The 17,540-nt window shown below is 53.7% G+C and overlaps 1 protein-coding gene across 3 annotated transcripts in view; it reads right to left on the bottom strand.

Moving 5' to 3' along the window:
- The window catches only part of SSH1 (slingshot protein phosphatase 1), a 64,753-nt gene extending 47,669 nt beyond the window's left edge, over positions 1–17,084 (bottom strand). Inside the window, exons 1-2 of one of the 3 annotated variants that reach the window (XM_030292518.1) lie at positions 16,974–17,084; positions 12,461–12,501 (exon numbers count right to left, since the gene is read on the bottom strand). In XM_030292518.1, the coding sequence (XP_030148378.1) occupies positions 12,461–12,501; positions 16,974–17,042 (110 nt within the window). In that variant the 5' untranslated portion in view covers positions 17,043–17,084. Of the gene's footprint in view, positions 1–12,460; positions 13,235–15,463; positions 16,832–16,973 lie in introns of those variants that run through there. The other 2 variants (XM_030292519.1, XM_030292520.1) reach the window with 2 other exon arrangements.
- Between the last annotated feature and the right edge of the window lie 456 nt (positions 17,085–17,540).

Here is a 17,540-nt window from a genome sequence, read left to right as displayed (position 1 = left end):
GGCAGTGCTGAAGGATGGCGGGGACATGTCAGGGTCACGGGAGCAGCATGGATGTGACCCCAGTGGCCAAGTCAGGCATAATCTGAACTTTGAAGTCAGTAATACAACCAATGGATTATAAACCGCGGAATGAAACAAACATGAGTCCGTACAGATATAAATAGACAAGTTGATGGGGGGTGGGATTAACATAATTTCCAAGTACTGCCTAAGAAATACCACCCAAATCTAATCTCCGGGAAACACCACGCAAACCTAAACTGAGGGACACTCTACAAGATGATGAGCCTGTCCCCTTCAAAAGTGTCCTGGTCATGAGAGTCAAAGACGGAGGAAATGTCCTAGAATGAAGGAGTCTCAGACAGGACAGCTACAAGCAACGTGCAATCATGAACTGGGCCCTCTATTACCAAGGAGCTTATTGAGTCAAATGGCAGACCTTGAATGGGGTCTGGAGGACCAGACGGTGGTAATGTATCAGTATCAGGGTCAAGGGTCAATGGTCTGGTCTGTAGAGGGTCCCTGCCTGCATTCAAAGGGTGATGGGCTTCAGGCTGGCAACTTTACTCTCAAATGGTCCAGGAAAAAGTTCTTTGTGCTGTCTTTGCTGTAAGTTTTATAAACTTCCCTGTAAGTTTTATATTGTTTCAAAATCTAAAACTTATTTCAAAAATTTCCACTTATTTGGGTGTGGGGAACATATTACTTGTAATTATTCTTTACAGACAGGTGATAAAAGCACTTTTTGTTGTTTGTTATTTTGAGAGGGAGGAGAAGAAAGCGCGGGGAGAGGGAGGGTAAGAAAAAGAGAGGAGAGAACTCCAAGCATGTTCCACGCTGTCAGCACAGAATCCCACGAGGGGCTCGAACCACGAACCATGAGATCATGACCCGAGCCAAAACCGAGAGTGGATGCTCACGACTCAGCCCCTGATAAAAGCTTTTAAGATCACTTTATCAGTCATTTTGCCACTGGCACACTTCACGGCCTTCGTCTTTCATCTTTTGGAGGCTTTTCTACCCTCACGGACGCAGATCTCCGCCTGCCTTGGGATCTTTTTCCCTCCCTGCATTTTCCGGGATGGAGGCAGCCTTGCTTCGGACGCAAGGCAGTGGAGAATGATGGGAAACTTGCTCTTCCAGTCCTCCTGGTCTATGTGTGTCCAGAGTTTGAGGGCCTCGTGCACACACAGCCCTGACCCATGTAAAACCTAATTTAGCATTTCCTGCTTGAGACCACACTTCTGAAACAGCGGGAGGCCAACCTGCCCATGCGAGCCTTCCCATTGTGAAAGGCACATGGAGTCAGGATGCTGCGGGCCCACAGGATGTGACTCAGCATCCTGTTTTCAATGTTTGGAACCAAGCACTGCCGCTGACCTCACCTCTCCAGACCACAAATACCCAGGTTAATTGGTGGGACGGGCCCGCAGCATCAGCTCCCTCTGTGGGCCTCAGGGCCAAAACCTAAGACAACTGCTTATCCGCCACCACATTGGGTCTGGCAGAAGAATTCTTCAGAGAGGAACCGACCTGTGGTAGTTGAGGAATACCATGAATCAAGCAAACGATCTTGTTTCTCTTTTGCTCTGACTACTAGGAAGCTCAACGTCAGATCTGTAGCCACACTCTGGTAACCGTACCAACATCATGCCATGCATTCCACATCCACATCTCCTGGCTTCACCTTCTTTTCCCCCACTGTCTCTATATCTCACTTGCCTCACTAATTTTAAATTATACTGTTTTCTATGAATTTTATTACACGGTTGTTTCAAATCCCCTTTGGACAGAGCTATTAGACATAGCATACACACATTGCCTCTGGAGGTAAGGGTTGTTTTTTTTTGTTTTTAGCAAGACTCCCCAGCATTTAGCACAGAGGATAATATATAGATGCTAATATATATTGCTTGAGATGACAAATAAAGCAAATAACTCAAAAACTGTCTCTGTTACCAGGTTGCCTCGCAAGAGTACTCTCCTCCCACCCTACAAGGTGGGGGTCTGGAAAGGGGTGCTAGGGCCTTAGACAGCAGGCTCCTTAGGGATCCCTCTTGCCGTGTGGTTCAGTGGCCTCAACCCCAGACTTAAAGAGCCACTCCCAAACTGCCAATGCAACAGACCAGGCACAGAACAGGCAGGGCTGGACATAGGAAACGACAAGTGATATCCAGAGGCGGCAGCCGGCCTGGCTGTCTCCAAACCACATCCCTCCCTTGTGGGAATTTCGACTGGACCCAGATTTGAGGAAAACACACCATGAGAACTCTTGCCAAGTATGGGCCAAGCCTTGACTGGGACTTACTTCTGCCAGGGCACGGGGACCCCCAGCAGGGAGAGCATCAGACATTTCCTAATACCAAACAACCATGTTCTTTAAAACAAAGTCTTTTTAAAAATAACTTCAAAAGTAGCCGAAAGGATAGATGGATGGAAGGAAGGAAAGAAGGAAGGAGGAGGAAGGAGGAAGGAAGGAAGGAAGGAAGGAAGGAAGGAAGGAAAGAAGAAAGAAGAAGAGAAGAAAGAAAGAAAGAAAGAAAGAAAAGGAAGGAAAGAAAGAAAGAAAAAGAAAGAAAGAAAGAAAGAAAGAAAGATCTGTAAAAATAAGGGCACACCAGACAGGATGCTTCCCAGATAGGTCTGGTACAAGGTTCAGTGGAACTTGGAAGGGAAACAGGCCAAGTGTTGACTGTTTCTCCTCTCAGATTCCACTTGGTTGACCTTTTGGTCTTTTGTGGTGAAACTGGGCATCAGTGGAGGGGAAGAAGGTCAGGACAGCAGCTGGAGGGGCTGGTACTCACTACCATCAATGAAAACAGCAGCTAAAGAAACAACAACAGAAAGCAGCTCCCATGTGTCCGTCAGTATCCGCAAGGACTCCCCCCCCCCCCCACCCCACACACACGGTACAAGACTCTCCCTAGGCCTCTCGAGGGCCCTGAGAGTGAGGAGGACTTTTCCTCGGTTTCGGGGAGGGCAGGCAGCTGGGTGGCAGGGCCCGTCCCCTGATCCAAAGGCCCTGGGGGACCTCTGCAATCTACATGGCAGCCTGCCATCTCCCTGGGATTCTGGGAGGGCAGCGAGGCTGGCCAGCTGGCTTGCCCATCTTGGCCGCCGTGGGAGTTGTCACAGTACCGACCCCATCTCGAAGTGGGACTCACAGACACACCCCCACCCCAGCCCAATTACTGCCATGCCTTGAAAATGGCTCCTTCTGACTCTGATTAATCCTATTTTGATTAATTCTGTTTTCTTACTGCAGCCTTCCTTGAAACAGAACAACTTGTTTTGGATGTTCTCCTAGTCTTAGGAATTTTCTAATAAGTTGTTCAAATCCAGAGGTCTGTCTACAGCACGACGTACGGGCCAAAGGCGGGTTCTGGAGGCGGGAGTCCTTTCCTTCCAGCCCGCGCGTGACGGCGAAGTGTGGCTCGCCCAGGGCTCTGCTGAGGAGCGGGTGGGTCCAAGCAAAGGGCCTACTTTCTCCCAGAGGCCACGCCGGTGTTCTCCATCTCAGGGTCAACCATGACCCTGACACGGCTAGGCGCCCCACAAATACATGACCTTGCCCTCGGTGCCGGAATGAAGGAGAAAGCGGGCAGTCTGTTACAAGTCTAGAGCGAACGATTAGAAGTACGGAGCACCACGGGACTAGGCCGTACTCTAATCTTGTCTCATCACTTTACCAAGGAGTAAGTGGAGGCCCAGAGATGTTTAGTGACCTAAGGTTGCACAGCAGATGACACATCTCAGGACAGAACCCAGGTTTTCTGACTCCCTCTCAACAGCCGTGTTCCACTTACCGTAAGGGTGGCTGCCAACGCCAGCGTCCGCCACGAAGGAAGAGCTGGCTTGAGCATTCGCAGTGTGCGCACGCGCTCCCGGGTGTGCTCGGCGTGTGGGAAGAATGAGACCAGGGCCCTGTGGCATTCTTTTGAAGTCTAAGTACTGGTGTTTCGAAAGTTTAATGAAACCTCCTAGGCTCTGAGCAAAATTCATTTTAAGTTAACCTTAATAGTAAGTTTAATTAACTTCCAGCAGAATCAAATTACCTCTTTTCCTCTGTCCTCGTTTGTCCCCTCTCGAGGATGAGTTTTCTTTCTTTCTTTTTTTTTAATGTTTACTTATTTATTTTGAGAGAGAGAGAGAGTGAGCATGAGCAGGGAAGGGGGAAGGGGAGAGGGGGAGAGGGGGAGAGATGGAGGGAGGGAGGGAGGGAGGGAGGGAGAGAGAGAGAGAGAGAGAGAGACATCCCAAGCAGGCTCCACACTGTCAGCACAGAGCCCAACACAGGGCTCGAATTCACGAACCGTGAGATCATGACTGAGCTGAAATCAAAAGTCGGACGCTTAACCTACTGAGCCCCCCAGGCGCCCCTCTAGGATGAGTTTTCTAACAGCAACAATTTAACACGTACTGAAGGGCAAATTCTGATTAGAAAATCAAATGTGCCGACACACCAGGAGTAACACCTGAGTTAATCTAAAGGGAAGAGCAGGACAGTATAATGGTCACAGGATTTTAAGTTCGTGTACCCCAGTGTTTAAAACTGGGGGTCAGTGGGAAGCTACCAACTATTAAGCCGGGGGTGGGGTCGGGGGAGGACAGGAAAGGATGTGCTCAACACAAAACTGCCTGACTCCTGTGAGGGACCTGGCGGAGCAGAAAGGGACATGGGATTCTGAGTCACAGAGACCTGCATGCAAACCCTGGTCCCGGACTCCCACTTGCCTTTTCCGAGCGCAGTTTCCTGGTTTCCTAAAGCGGGGCAGCAGCCGCCCCGGAGGCTGTGGTGACAACAAAATAAGGTCCAGTGCACAGGGTTCCAAACCCAGCACCTGCACCCGCCGGCACCCAGTAAACAGAAGCTGGGACTGGTATTCCTCAGGTGCTCTGCCCATCGACCGCCTGGGAAGGGGATTACGTCACAGTTCTCACTCTCAGTGCAGCTCAGGGGGACCTACGACTTGCGAAATAAAGCACACAGCTCATGGTGAGACTGCTAGGGTCCAAGTGGGAAGAAGGGCTACAAAGCCATGGTTCCTCCGGGGAGTGGGGGGGGGGGGGACTCCTTCGTCTCTGCCTCCTGGTGAGAGATCCAAACCACGGGCAGGAGGGCCCGTAGAGATGGCTCCTGAACTTGGGGGTGGAGGACAGGTTTTGAAGGCAGAGAGACAGGGAGCCTGAGGGAGACTCTACCACTCTGTACCGCGTGAAATTAGGCCAGTTAACGTCTCCAAAGCTCTCCCTCCAAACGGGAGACCAAAATGGCGCCTTCCTTACAGGATGTTCGCGAAGATTAAATGACATACTGCACAAAAGGCGACTCGTGGAGTGGAGCGCGTGTGAAGGTTAGCTTCACCTCCGTCCCTGCTTCCTTTTTTCTCCTCAGCACTTACTAACACGCTGGCAACGTGCTAGTTTAACTTACTTCCTGCCTCGTCTGCCCCAACAGAGCGTCGGCCGTGAGGGCAGGGATGGGTCTCGTTCGCTGCTGTATTCCCAGCTCCTCGCACAGGGGTTGGTGCATAGTAGGTGCCCAATAAATATCTGTTGAATGAATGGCTCGTAAGCAGACAGGTTAGGACAGAGGGGTACTGACACTGTACCTAACAGTGCCTGTGTTGCCAAACTGCAGGGGGAAACGGCAGGAAAAATCTCTCTGTCCTTAGTATCCTGCGTGTCACCGAGGCACACTTTGAGTTCCTCCATGTGAAAAAGAACGCAGGAAAGCCAATTTATGAGACTTCGATGGCCCATCCGGCACGTGCCAGGCGCCGTGAGGGTCGAACCCAGGAAGGAAGGCCTTGTGTTGTTCAAGGCCCTGGGCTCAGGCGGGCCTCGCGCTTGGTTAGCTCTGCTCCCACCATCTTGAAATTCTTAACCGTTTTTTAACAAAGGCCTCCACAATTTTCATTCTGTACTGGGATCCACAAATTACGCAGCCGGCTCTGCCAGTGGGGGAACATTTATGTACTTAAGTAAATACACGACCAAGCAAGTCTCAAGTCCCAAGTCCCGAGGAAGTAGAAAGGAGAGAAAAACGCAAGTGGGGAGGAAAAGGAAGGGCCATGAATCTCTTCCTACAGGAGCTGGCCCCTGAAGGAGAGACAGGCAGGGGGCATTTGCACAGTGTCTACGATGGTGAAGAGATTCGTGGAGTTATGACATTTAATTCTGACGACAATCCTACAAGCTGTGGACGATCTGGCCTGCTGCCTAGTGAGGTGACACATGACAGAGGTGGGAACCAAACCCAGGCCTGTCCCCTACAGCCGAAGCTCATGGACAGAGATGCAAGGGTCAGTGCAGTGGTGTTTCAGAGGACGATCATCAAAGTGGAAGTGAATCCAAGAGGTGCCAAGCCTGAAAGCGTGAACAAGCGTGTGGGTGCTGACAGGAAAGGACGTGGCACTCACTGGCGTGGCAGTCGAAGCCTGCGGGCTCACTGGTGCTCCTGGCCCCTTCCCTCGAGGACCGAGCGTCCCTCAGTCGGCATCACCTTGACATAATGCACCCACAGGCCGAGACCAGTGGGTAGAATTCTGAGATGGCCCAAGATCCCAGCCCCTGATGCAGGTGCCCCGGGTGAGCCCCCCTCCTGAGCGTGGCACGACCAGGTAACAGGAGGAGACAGCTGCTCCCGAAATTAGGTTACAACCTACGGCCAAGGTGACGGGGTGGCCACTCCTCTGACTGCATTCCTTTCCGAGATTCCACAGCGGCCAATTCTCTTCGTCGGCCTCGAAGAAGCGAGCCACGGTGACCTCCCATAGCTGCAAGAGCAGGAATCCTGCCAAGGACCACATAAGCTTGGACGAGGACTCATACCTCTGAGGAGACCCCTGGCCCTGGCCGACGCCCTGACTACCGCACGTGAGACGCCACGCAGAGGACCCAGCTGAGGCACGTCCAGGCTCCTGACCCTGGCAACTGCGAGATGAGAACTGGGAATTGTTTTGGACTGCCAGGTGTGGGGCAGCTTGTTACACGGCAACTGTGAACTGATACAGCAACCTGCTACAGAGCCAGGGTGCAGGGGATACTTGACCCCTCTTGGCAGGATTTAACTGGACGGACTATCAACAATAAAGTCCAGGCCAAGAAACGGTGGAGAAAGACAGAGACGAACCCCAAAGGGTGAACACGCATAAAAGACAGGGTGCTGAACGGAGCCGGGGAAGCACGGTCTGCAGAGCGAGGCCACGGCCACCCCCGGATGCTGTGGGCAGGGGGAGGGAAGGTACAACCCTACTCCGGATGGTTATAAGGAGAGTGGGGTCCTCTGGGGAGCTCCGGGTCAAGATCCAACGGGGAAGAAAGCACGCAGGGAAAAGCAGGGGTGCGGGGAGTCTGCAGTTTGCCACGGACACCAGGTAAGACAGAGAAAACGAAGTCCCACTGCCTTGGCCCGAACGTCTGCTTGGGCAGGCAAGAAAACAAAACGAAAAGGACTCCAATGAACACTTTCATACGCTTGGCTTAGAAACGCTGCATGGAAACAACAACAACAAAAAAACATTCACTCCCGATCCACCCTCTGGAAACAACACAACCATATTCTCTCCCTGGGGCCCTGCCTGGCACACAAGCGCTTACGGCTCATGCCAGACTGAGGCAGCTCCCAGGACGGCGAGGGAGCCAGGAGCCGCCGCCAGCAAAGCCATCTGCTCACCAATTCCCACAGTCTGAGCGGCACGGCTTCCAGAAGGATACTGCTGGAGGCCGGCGGCAGCCTGCGCACGCAGAGGGCAGGGGAAAGGACGCAGGGAACTGGGTCTGGGTTGCTCTGCACCAGTCAGCTTCGTTCTGGGCCCGGGGTGAGCCGCTCCTGAGATGTTTCCCGGGAGGCCTTCAGAGAAACTGTCTGAATCACGACACGGATTCTGCAGCAGGTGCCTTCCTATTTGCATCTCACAGGGACTCAGCCGGGTCACAGGGCATCCACGGCGGCGGCCCTCTGAGGGGCCCCGCGCGAACACAGTGGACACCACACCCGCAGGAAGTCAAGCCCTCTAAGTCTGGGCCGTGAACTAACACTGACATGAACAACAGCTCACGAGGACCAAACGTAGTGATGGTTCTTCACGCCCGTCACGAGCCGGGCTCTGCCTGAGAAGCCCCGCACCAGCTACTCCACAACCCTGGAAGGTCGCAGCTGTATGTGTTTTACGGATGGAACAAGAGAGACCCACAGAGGTGTCGTAAAGGTGCGGAGGTAAAGGAGCCTGGCTACCAGGGCAGGAGCCAGGGTCTGAACCTCCGTCTGCCTGACTCCAGACCCCACGCTGTCCCCTCTGCGCCTCGCTCCTGCTCATACAGGTGAGCGATCTACCGCAGGGTCAAAACAGAGCGCACATATTTAAACTGTTGAAATGTCACGCACAGGCTGAGAACTAAGGCCCTGTCCCCAAGGCAAGGGCCACCTACGGCGGGGGACGAGACAAAAGCACACGCACCTGCGATGCAGGGCGGGTGTGGTACCTGCCGGAGTGGGGCAAGCCACACACATCGGGGGTGGGAGCACGGAGCCCGCCGTGAGGACTGTGGCCAACTGGAACCGGCTTCAGGAAGGAGCATGGCCAGGGAGCGGGACAGAGACGCAGCACGTGCGAGCGGGGGGTGGGAGCAGGGGCAGCAGTGGAGGGTGAGGGTGGAAGGCAGCAAAGGTGGGACCAGAGCAAGGAGCCCAGGCCAGGGGTGCTTCGAGATTGTGTCCATCTGACGGCGGGGACGAAAGCCCGAGGGAGGAGGGATGGAGGGGACGACGGTCTGACATAGAGCAGGGGAGGTGTCAGGACCTGAATGATGGTGCCACCAGGGGAAACTGGGGAAGAGGACCAGCTGAGACACAGAAGACCCACCGATGCCATTCAGCCATTTCCTGGTCACGGGTGAGCCGAAGAGAAGTCCATGGATGACCCAAAAGATTAAAACTTTTATACACTTTTTTTTTGTTTGTTTATTTATTCACTTTTGAGAGAGAGAGAGAGACAGCAGGGGAGGGGCAGAGAGAGAGAGGGAGACACAGAATCCGAAGCAAGTTCCAGGCTCCGCACTGTCAGTGCAGAGCCCGACACAGGGCTCGAACTCACGAACCGTGAGATCATGACCTGAGCTGAAGTCAGACGCTCAGGCAACTGAGCCACCCAGGCGCCCCAAAGATGAGAACTTTCGATTAAAGGTAGACAGAGGGGAGGGGAGAGAGGAATATCCCGCTGTCCCCAGTTTTTCTGCCTGCCGGCAACCCTTCAAAACCAACCTGAAGCACAGAGAAATCCCCTCCCGGCCCAGATGAGCAAACACAACTGACTATTCCATTAATTCTTCTAGAAGCCTGAGGAGCAAAGGCTTGAAAATGCAAACGAACACATGGATGTCAATGGGTTTCCATCAGAGCTTAAAGCAGGCCACCACAGCTTCTCCTGTCTGCTACAAGGGTTAGAAAGCAGGATGGAGGGGCGCCTGGGTGGCTCAGGTTAAGCGTCTGACTTTGGCTCGGGTCATGATCTCAAAGTTAGTGGGTTTGAGCCCCGTATCGGGCTCTGTGCTGACAGCTCGGAGCCTGGAGCCTGCTTCGGATTCTGTGTCTCCTTCTCTCTCTGCCCCTCTCCCGCTTGTACTCTCCCCCAACCTGCCTCTCAAAAATAAATAAATAAACATTTAGGGGCGCCTGGGTGGCTCAGTCAGTTGAGCATCTGACTTCAGCTCAGGTCATGATCTCCTGGTTCGGGAATTCGAGTCCCACGATGGGCTCTGTGCTGACAGCTCAGAGCCTGGAGCCCGCTTCAGATTCTGTGTCTCCCTCTCTCTCTGCTCCTCCCCCACTCATGCTCTGTCTTTCTCTGTCTCTCAAAGATGAATAAATGTTAAAAAAAAAAATTAAAAAAGAAAGCAGGATGGAGGGGCGCCTAGGCGGCTCAGTTGGTTTAAGCGTCCGACTCTTGATCTCGGCTCAGGTCACGATCTCACGGTTGGTGGGATCGAGCCCCGCGTCAGGCTCTGTGCTGAGAGCGCAGAGCCTGCTTGGCATTCTCTATCCCCCTCTCTCTATGCCTCGTCCCCACTCACACTCTTTCTCTTGAAATAAATAAATAAATAAACAGTGAAAAAAAAAAAGCCAACAGGATGGAGTCGTTGGCCTGAAAATGGGGAGTGAGGCCAAGGTGGGGGAAGAGCGACTGAGAAGGGAACCAGGAGGACAAGCTCAGAGCCCAGGTCCCCGGCTCCAGGCGAGGGTCCCCCAGGGCTCACAAGGGTGGGTGGCGGGGCCGGCTGGTAACAGCGGTGAGGGATTCCCACGGGCAGCAGACATCCAGGAGGCACCGCCCCAAGTTAGCGGGGCTCCCCGGTCCCGGCCCTGGCAATGCCTCCAACCGGCTGGTGGCAGGCAGGCTCCCTCACCTGGACATCTGACTCCTGGACAGCCGACTCCAGCAAACCACGACACCGGTCTCCGGAAAGGCGGCGTCCTATGGTCAACCCAGGTGTTGGAGGCCACAGAGGCCTCGCTTCAAATACAGTACCTGCCTCGTGCAACCCTGGGCCTCAGGCTCCTCCCCTGTAAACTGGGAAAACCCTCCCAGGGCCGGTGAGAGGATTAAGCATGGCAATGTGCAGAGCGCACTTCCCTTCCCTTCTCGAGGTCCGCTCCAGCTCCAAACCATGCACAGAAAGGGGCCTTTTACTGGCCCCCAGGGCGCACACATCTTCAGATCACCGCTATTTGTGAGTTCTTATGAAGTGAAAGAATTCACGACACTATGCCGTCTGCTAATTAAGGGCGATTTGGAAAAAAAACCCAAAACGAAACAGTAGTTCTTCGTCCCCAAAGACAATCTAAGTGAGAGAGCTAAATACTTTGTCCAGGGCAAGAGCCCCGAAAGAAACGGGAGGGCTCAGGGGTGGAAGACGTTCCGGCTCCAGGTAAGCGCTGCAGGGAGGCTGGGGCAGGAGAGGTGCCCGCACAGGCTTCCGGGCTGCTGGTCTGGCCCCTCTGCCGGCACTTCCTCCCCCAGACAGCCTCCCAAGAGCCACTTGCACTTCTTCCCCTCTTCGCCTCCTGAAGAGAGCCGAGCACGAGTCTGATCCACAACACGGCCCGTTACTGCCCCCAGTTGGGAGTCTGGCTGATTCCAGCCTTGGAGCCCTGACCTCGACCCTGAGCAACCGAACGCCCCGAGTGACAGAGTAAATCTGTCATCGTCCCCCAGGGGAACGTTAAAGTGAGGGCCCAGACACTGAAATAAGACATCTCTGGGTTTTGTAGGCTAATCTTTGGAAATAACGCACGCCACAATAAAAGCGTTTTCTTGCCTTTCGCTCAAAGACACAGAGCCTTCAGAGACAGGTTAAAAGCAGGTTTTTACCACTTCTGCATGTGAGCTTAACCAGAATATCCTGCTCTCCGTAATGAATGGTGGACCCCAGTTTCTGAACACACACTCCCTTTTCCAATTAGTTTTCCTCCTCCTAAGATGAAGCAGACATTTTTTTTTTTTTTTAAAGGCTAATAGCCTTGGAACTCTATTTACTTTTTTAGACTCTGAGAGTCAGAGTTTAAGACTGGCACCTTAGCCTAGAATGCATGATATGATAAGAACACATTACAGAAGGGAGTGCTACATCTTCCGTAAACAGAACACCCAAAAGGCGGCCTTGCTTTTTGGCAAAGAAAAATAAAAATGCTTTTGGGGTCTACCAGGGGATACAGCAGCTGGGGACCACAGCTAGAGGAAGTCTTTAAAAAGAGTGTACTGGGGGCGCCTGGGTGGCGCAGTCGGTTAAACGTCCGACTTCAGCCAGGTCATGATCTCGCGATCCGTGGGTTCGAGCCCCGCGTCAGGCTCTGGGCTGATGGCTCAGAGCCTGGAGCCTGTTTCCGATTCTGTGTCTCCCTCTCTCTCTGCCCCTCCCCCATTCATGCTCTGTCTCTCTCTGTCCCAAAAATAAATAAACGTTGAAAATAAAAAAAAAAAAATTTAAAAAGAGTGTACTGAAAGATTTCTCACAAGCACAAAAAAACCCACCTTGAATTAAACTCAGGGGGTAGGATGCCCGTTTCAAATCAGCAACGTGCTTACCCCAGAAGAACACCTTATCAAAAGCAGGATGGAAAAGTGAGAACATTACCATGACTAGTTTTTTCAAAGGCAGAGGTAAAATCTAGAAGGAAGTTATCTAGAGACGTGCATAACGGTAAAGCAGGAGGGGTAGTGGGATTCTGGCCACGATTTTCCTTCTTTTCTAAACGACGACGTTATTAAAGCTGTTTAGAGTTAAACATCTATACAAAAGTTCAAGCGCTACCTTTGCAACGTGCTTTGGGCATCATTTTTAAAGCTCTACTGAAAAAAGCTGGTGTGTTCTATTTCAAGGGTTCTCTCTTTTGGCAAGGGACGAGAGTATTCAGCCTGCTTGGAAGAAAGACTTAGGAATGAAAATTAAGTCCGCTTACCTGAGGTTTACCTTTCGATCTTCATCGCTGCCAGCCTCCAGCTACAGAGAAAGAAAGAGAACGTCACATCACAGACACCACTGGGCAATGAGCCGCGGACACGAGTCTCACATTTTCTGCTCTGATGTCTGAAAAAGATACAGGTGTCCAGGACACCTGGCTCTTTCTACACGGTCGCACCCTTTCCTTGGCAACCCCGCTCCGCTGTCCCTCTGAGTAACTTCCATGGAGGAATCTTCAGGCTTCCCAATGGTTACCCACATTCCTAACACCCCGTCGTGCATTGATTCCTGTTGATTGGACTATTCCTGCCTGGCGTCGTTCAACACACTCTTCTCAACTTTCCAAGCTTGTTTTGGATCTCACCCTGTTTTTCGAGGGGAGGGGGGGGCTATGTTTTAAGAGCATCTATTTCCTCCTTCAACCCAGGCCATAGCTGAGCGATCAACACCATTTTAAGCCCCAACACATGGGTTTAAAAAAAAAAAAAAGGAAAAACCATTCCAGGCAAGTCTTTCATGACGGAAGGTGGCCAGGAGCAGCCTGTCTGTCTGTGGGTCTCAAAAGCTCTTGGTGGTTCTCAAAAAGGCTTCAATGTTGAATATAAAACTTTCTAGGCTATCGGTTTATTTATATAAACAAGAGAAATGGACATTTGATATTTCCTAAAAGTTTAAAGGCCAGGGGGGTTAGAATCTGAAAGCAATTAGGACTTACGCCCCGATTGACATTTTCCCCTTTCTTGCCTTCAAGGAGAAAACTGAAATAAGCGCCCCCGCCCCACCCTCCAACAACTCTGCACCCCCGGAACCCGCTGACTAGGAACGAGAAACCTGGCAAGCAGTGATGCCCCGGGAGAGATGCAAGGCTGAACGAGGACAGAGACCAGACAGAAGACAGCAGTGATGGGAAAAGAGTACGGAGCTCACGAGACGAAGGGGGCCTGAGTGGCAAGGGACACAGAGCAGAGGTGGTGGTTCCAACAGAGGAGGAGAAAGACACCAGAGAGTCCCGGAGTCCCTAAACTGTATTAAGATCCTGTATGTCCGAAGCGGACACTCGTGGCCAGTTCTCACGCTCCCTACGCCACAGACAAGTGGAAAACTCAGGCAAGCCTTCACTGACCACAGGGCCAGGAGCTTCCGCCCCAGAGCCAAGCGTAAACAACTCACACGCCACCACCACAAACTTAGAAGAGGATGTTGGGTCTAACCCGGTGGTCCTCAACCGGGGACAATTTTTCTCAATTGTCCGGGCAATATCTGGACACCGGGCAACATCTGGAGCCTTTTTTGAGAGGATGCTGCTGGCATCTAGTGGGCGGAGGACCGGGTGACGCGAAACATGCCACGATGCACAAGACATCGAATTTTCTGGCCCCAACGTCAGCAGTGCCAAGGTTGAGAAACCCTGATCCGACGTCCCCACCCCCCCCAAAGAAAAAGAGACTGGAGATCTGCCCATAAATATTAGTCACCTTGAACGCTTGTCAAAAATAACAATGTTACAACCCATTCTTGAAAGTTATTGATTTATCCGCTGTTGTGCCTTTGCTTATTCTCACAGAGGAACGAGATAAGACTGACAGTAAAAATGACATAAATGAGATAACTGAAGATGGGGGGAGGGGGGGGAATTAAGAGAGGAGAACTGCTTTGCCGGTCAGGCTGAGTTCCCCGTTCCCACGCCGAATGGGCTGAGTCAGGAAACGGCCGCTCGGGGAGTCTCTGACTCAGAGGAGGAGTTGCATTTTGAGCAGTAAGGAAGTGATTTAGGGGTACAGACCTCAAAGCCACTTCATTCTCGGTCGTTCTCTGGGATTCCCAGGAGTGAAATGAAGGCGAGGTAAGGTCAGTTATTCCAGAGAAGAAAGCTGTAGGATGTGCCCAGAATACACGTTAAGAGGGAAGCCAGCCCTTTTGCAGGAGCTAAGGCCGAAGGAACGTCAGAGCAGGGGCCCAGCCGGCCTGGACCCGCGTCTCCTGACTCCACGCACACGTGCCTACTCTCTCCGTATCGTCTCTTGCTTCTTTGCGCCTCACTCCATCTGGAAGAAAGCCTCGCCTTCCAGGGAACATCCCAACCTCGGCTAGTTCACTGGGCAATTAAAGCTGCTGCTCTACTAACGGTAAATAAAAGGCGGTTGAGTTTCAGTCTCACGTTTACCGGGTCATTGGCGCTTGGTAAAAAGAACGCTCTGTAGAACAGTTTTAAATGTGTCTCGTGGAGAGGACCCCAATGTCCCACAACACGTGATTCACCCATGCAGTGGAATATTATTTGGCAATAAAAAGGAGTGTAGTATCGACCCATGCCGCAACATGGTTGAACCTTGCGGACGTTACGCTAAGTGACAAGAGTCCAGACACAAAAGGTCACCTTATTGTAGGATTCTACTCATACAAAATGTCCAGAATGGGTGAATCTATGGGGACAACACAAATAATCAGTGGAAACCTAGAATCTGGGGAGAGCAGGGTAAGGGCGGGGAGAGGGGGCCACAGGTGATGGCTACAGGGGGGAGGGTTCTTTTTGGGAGTGATGAAAATTTCTGGCACTTACACAGTGGTGATGGTCGTGCAACCCTGTCAATATACTAAAAGGCGCTAAAATGGTCTGAAATTGTACAGTCTGAAATGGTGAATGGATGATATGTGAATTGTATCTCAGCTAAAAGATAATAAAATTTAAAAACCGTGTCTCAGGGGCACCTGGGTGGCTCAGTCAGTTAAGTGTCCGACTCTCGACTGAGGCTCACGTCATGATCTCAAGATTCACGAGTCTCAGCCCCGTGCTGGGCTCTGTGCTAACAGCGCGGAGCCTGCTTGGGATTCTCCTTCTCCCTCTCTCTCTCTCAAAATAAGTAAGTAAACTTAAAAAAATTTTTTTTAAAAACAAACAAAAAACCGTGTCTCAGACAGGAAGAGGTCAGGAATCGAAACCAAGACTGAGGCTGAGAGGCCTTCTGCGTAATCCCTTACTGAAGCGGAACCCTTCCCTCACCTCATAGTTTTGAGAACATGAGATTAAGTGCTTCGAAGTACTCTGGGAACTGCAAGACGGCATGAATCGGAATGATGGAGGAGAACAGATGTCTGTGTGGGGAGGAGAGAAGTTACTGCTGCCTGAATTCTCAGTGGCAGGCAATTGGCCACCCGTGTTCTTTTCCCTGCGATCGACTTGCAGAATCCTGTCTGCAGACAAGAGAATTCATTAACGGCCTCTCCTGGAGAAGAGGGGGCTATGCATAGGGGTTCGGTCTTGCCCCCTCTCTGAAAATGTTCCCACTGTTCCTGGGGTAACAGGCTGAAGAGCTACCCCCAAACTGGTTCCTCTTCTCTCCTGGTCTCTCGCAAACACACACAAACCTTTCCGTGTTATCAATTTCCTCTACAGAGAAGGGGCTGGAATCGCTCAGCTGCTGGGGAGTCCACTTCCTGGGCCTGCAGGGCTCCTCCAGACTTCTCTCCCTTCTCTAAACAGTCCCCAAACTCCTCCTCCAGCTGCTCTATCTTTAGGCCAACACTCGGCCTGTGCCACGGATAGGAGTGTAGACCAGAGGCTACAGTTCTCCGAGAGAAAGTGGGACAGTAGGGGACAAGAGGGTCAGCCCTGCAGCTGCCGGAGGCCCCAGGCTCAGAGGACCCATTCCCCAATCTACTCCAGGACAAGAAGGAGCCGGCCAACCCAGGCCTGGTGGCACAGGGACACACAGAACCCCGCAGGGTGCCTCGGTGCACTCTCAGCCCCCAGAATGCACCGTGCAACTACAGGAACCCCGGAATCGGCCCCAGCCACACAGCCAGATACACACAAACATGCAGTCCCGAAGGACATTTCAAAAAGGAAAAAAATCCAGACTCAGCCACACACAAAGACAAGACACCCAGTCACACAAGCGCCCTGAGCTCACTCAGTCACTGACACACAGTGACACGGGCCCCAGAGAGACAGACCTCCAGGGGCGTGCAGTCGGGGAAACAATCTCAAACATTCCCAGGGGCACCTCCCCCCACCCTCCCCGGGGGGCCTCTGTCACAGCATCAGGCGGGTGCAGTTTCCCAGCAGACCGGCCACCGTCACACAGTCTCCCATACACAGCCAGGATCGCAGGGTAGGGGCCTAGAACAGCCACAGGGCCACGAATCTCAGAACCAGCATCTCCCAAAGTCGCCAACTAGGAGTCCCAGTGGCACACCCAGTCTGCCACACTGTCACCCCCAGACGGGGATCAGTCACACACACACACAGTCTCACGCAGGGCCACCCCCAGACAGAGGTCACACCCGCACCTACAGTCTCCCTGAAAGTCACCCCCAAACAGAGGTCACGGCTCCACACACAGACGGGGTGACACTCTCGGTCTCCCGCACAGTAACCCGAGGCCGGCTGCCCAGACACGGTCGCACCGCGGGGTCTCCGCAGGGCCCGGGCGCCCTCCGCCCCGCACTCGCGGCCCAGGCCTGGAGCAGCGGCTGCTCGGCCGGGCCGGGGCCGCGGGCCCGGGGCTCACCTCGCTGTTGCTGGCCGAGGAGGAGGCGGCGCTGGGCGTGGGCGAGCGCTGCAGGGTCACCAGGGCCATGGCTGCGGCGCGGCGCACGGGCGCCGCCGAGGCCTCCGGCTAGAGCCGCCGCTGCCGCCGCCGCCCGGGCCGGGCCCGGGGCGCTAGAGCAGCCGCGCGCGGGCGGCCGGGCCGAGCCGGGCCGGGCCGCCCCTCCCCCTCGGCGTCCACCGCCCCCGCCACCCGCCTCCCGCCTCCCGCGCCGGCGCGCGCCGGGCCCGGAGCGCTGCGGCGGGGAGCGGGGGAAGGCGGGGCGCGGGGCGGCGCGCGTGCGCGTGCGCGGCACGGGAGCCCGGAGCGACCGCTGGAGGCCCCGGCAGCCTCCCCCGCGCGCCCGGCACGCACGCCCCCGCCCGCGCGCCCGGCCCTCGGGTCTGGGGACCAGGGCCGCGCGCTTCCGCGGGCACGTCCGCCCCAGGGGGCTCGCCCGCTGAGCAGGCGGGAAAGCGAGGCCCGGCGACTGCGCAGGAGGGGAAGCGCAGGGACCCGGAGATAAAAACCCTCGGCAGTCTGCAGAAA

Source organism: Lynx canadensis, chromosome D3 (genome assembly GCF_007474595.2).
Source record: "Lynx canadensis isolate LIC74 chromosome D3, mLynCan4.pri.v2, whole genome shotgun sequence".
In the NCBI taxonomy this organism is placed as follows: Eukaryota; Metazoa; Chordata; class Mammalia; order Carnivora; family Felidae; genus Lynx; species Lynx canadensis.
This window is presented reverse-complemented; position numbering and strand designations above follow the sequence as displayed.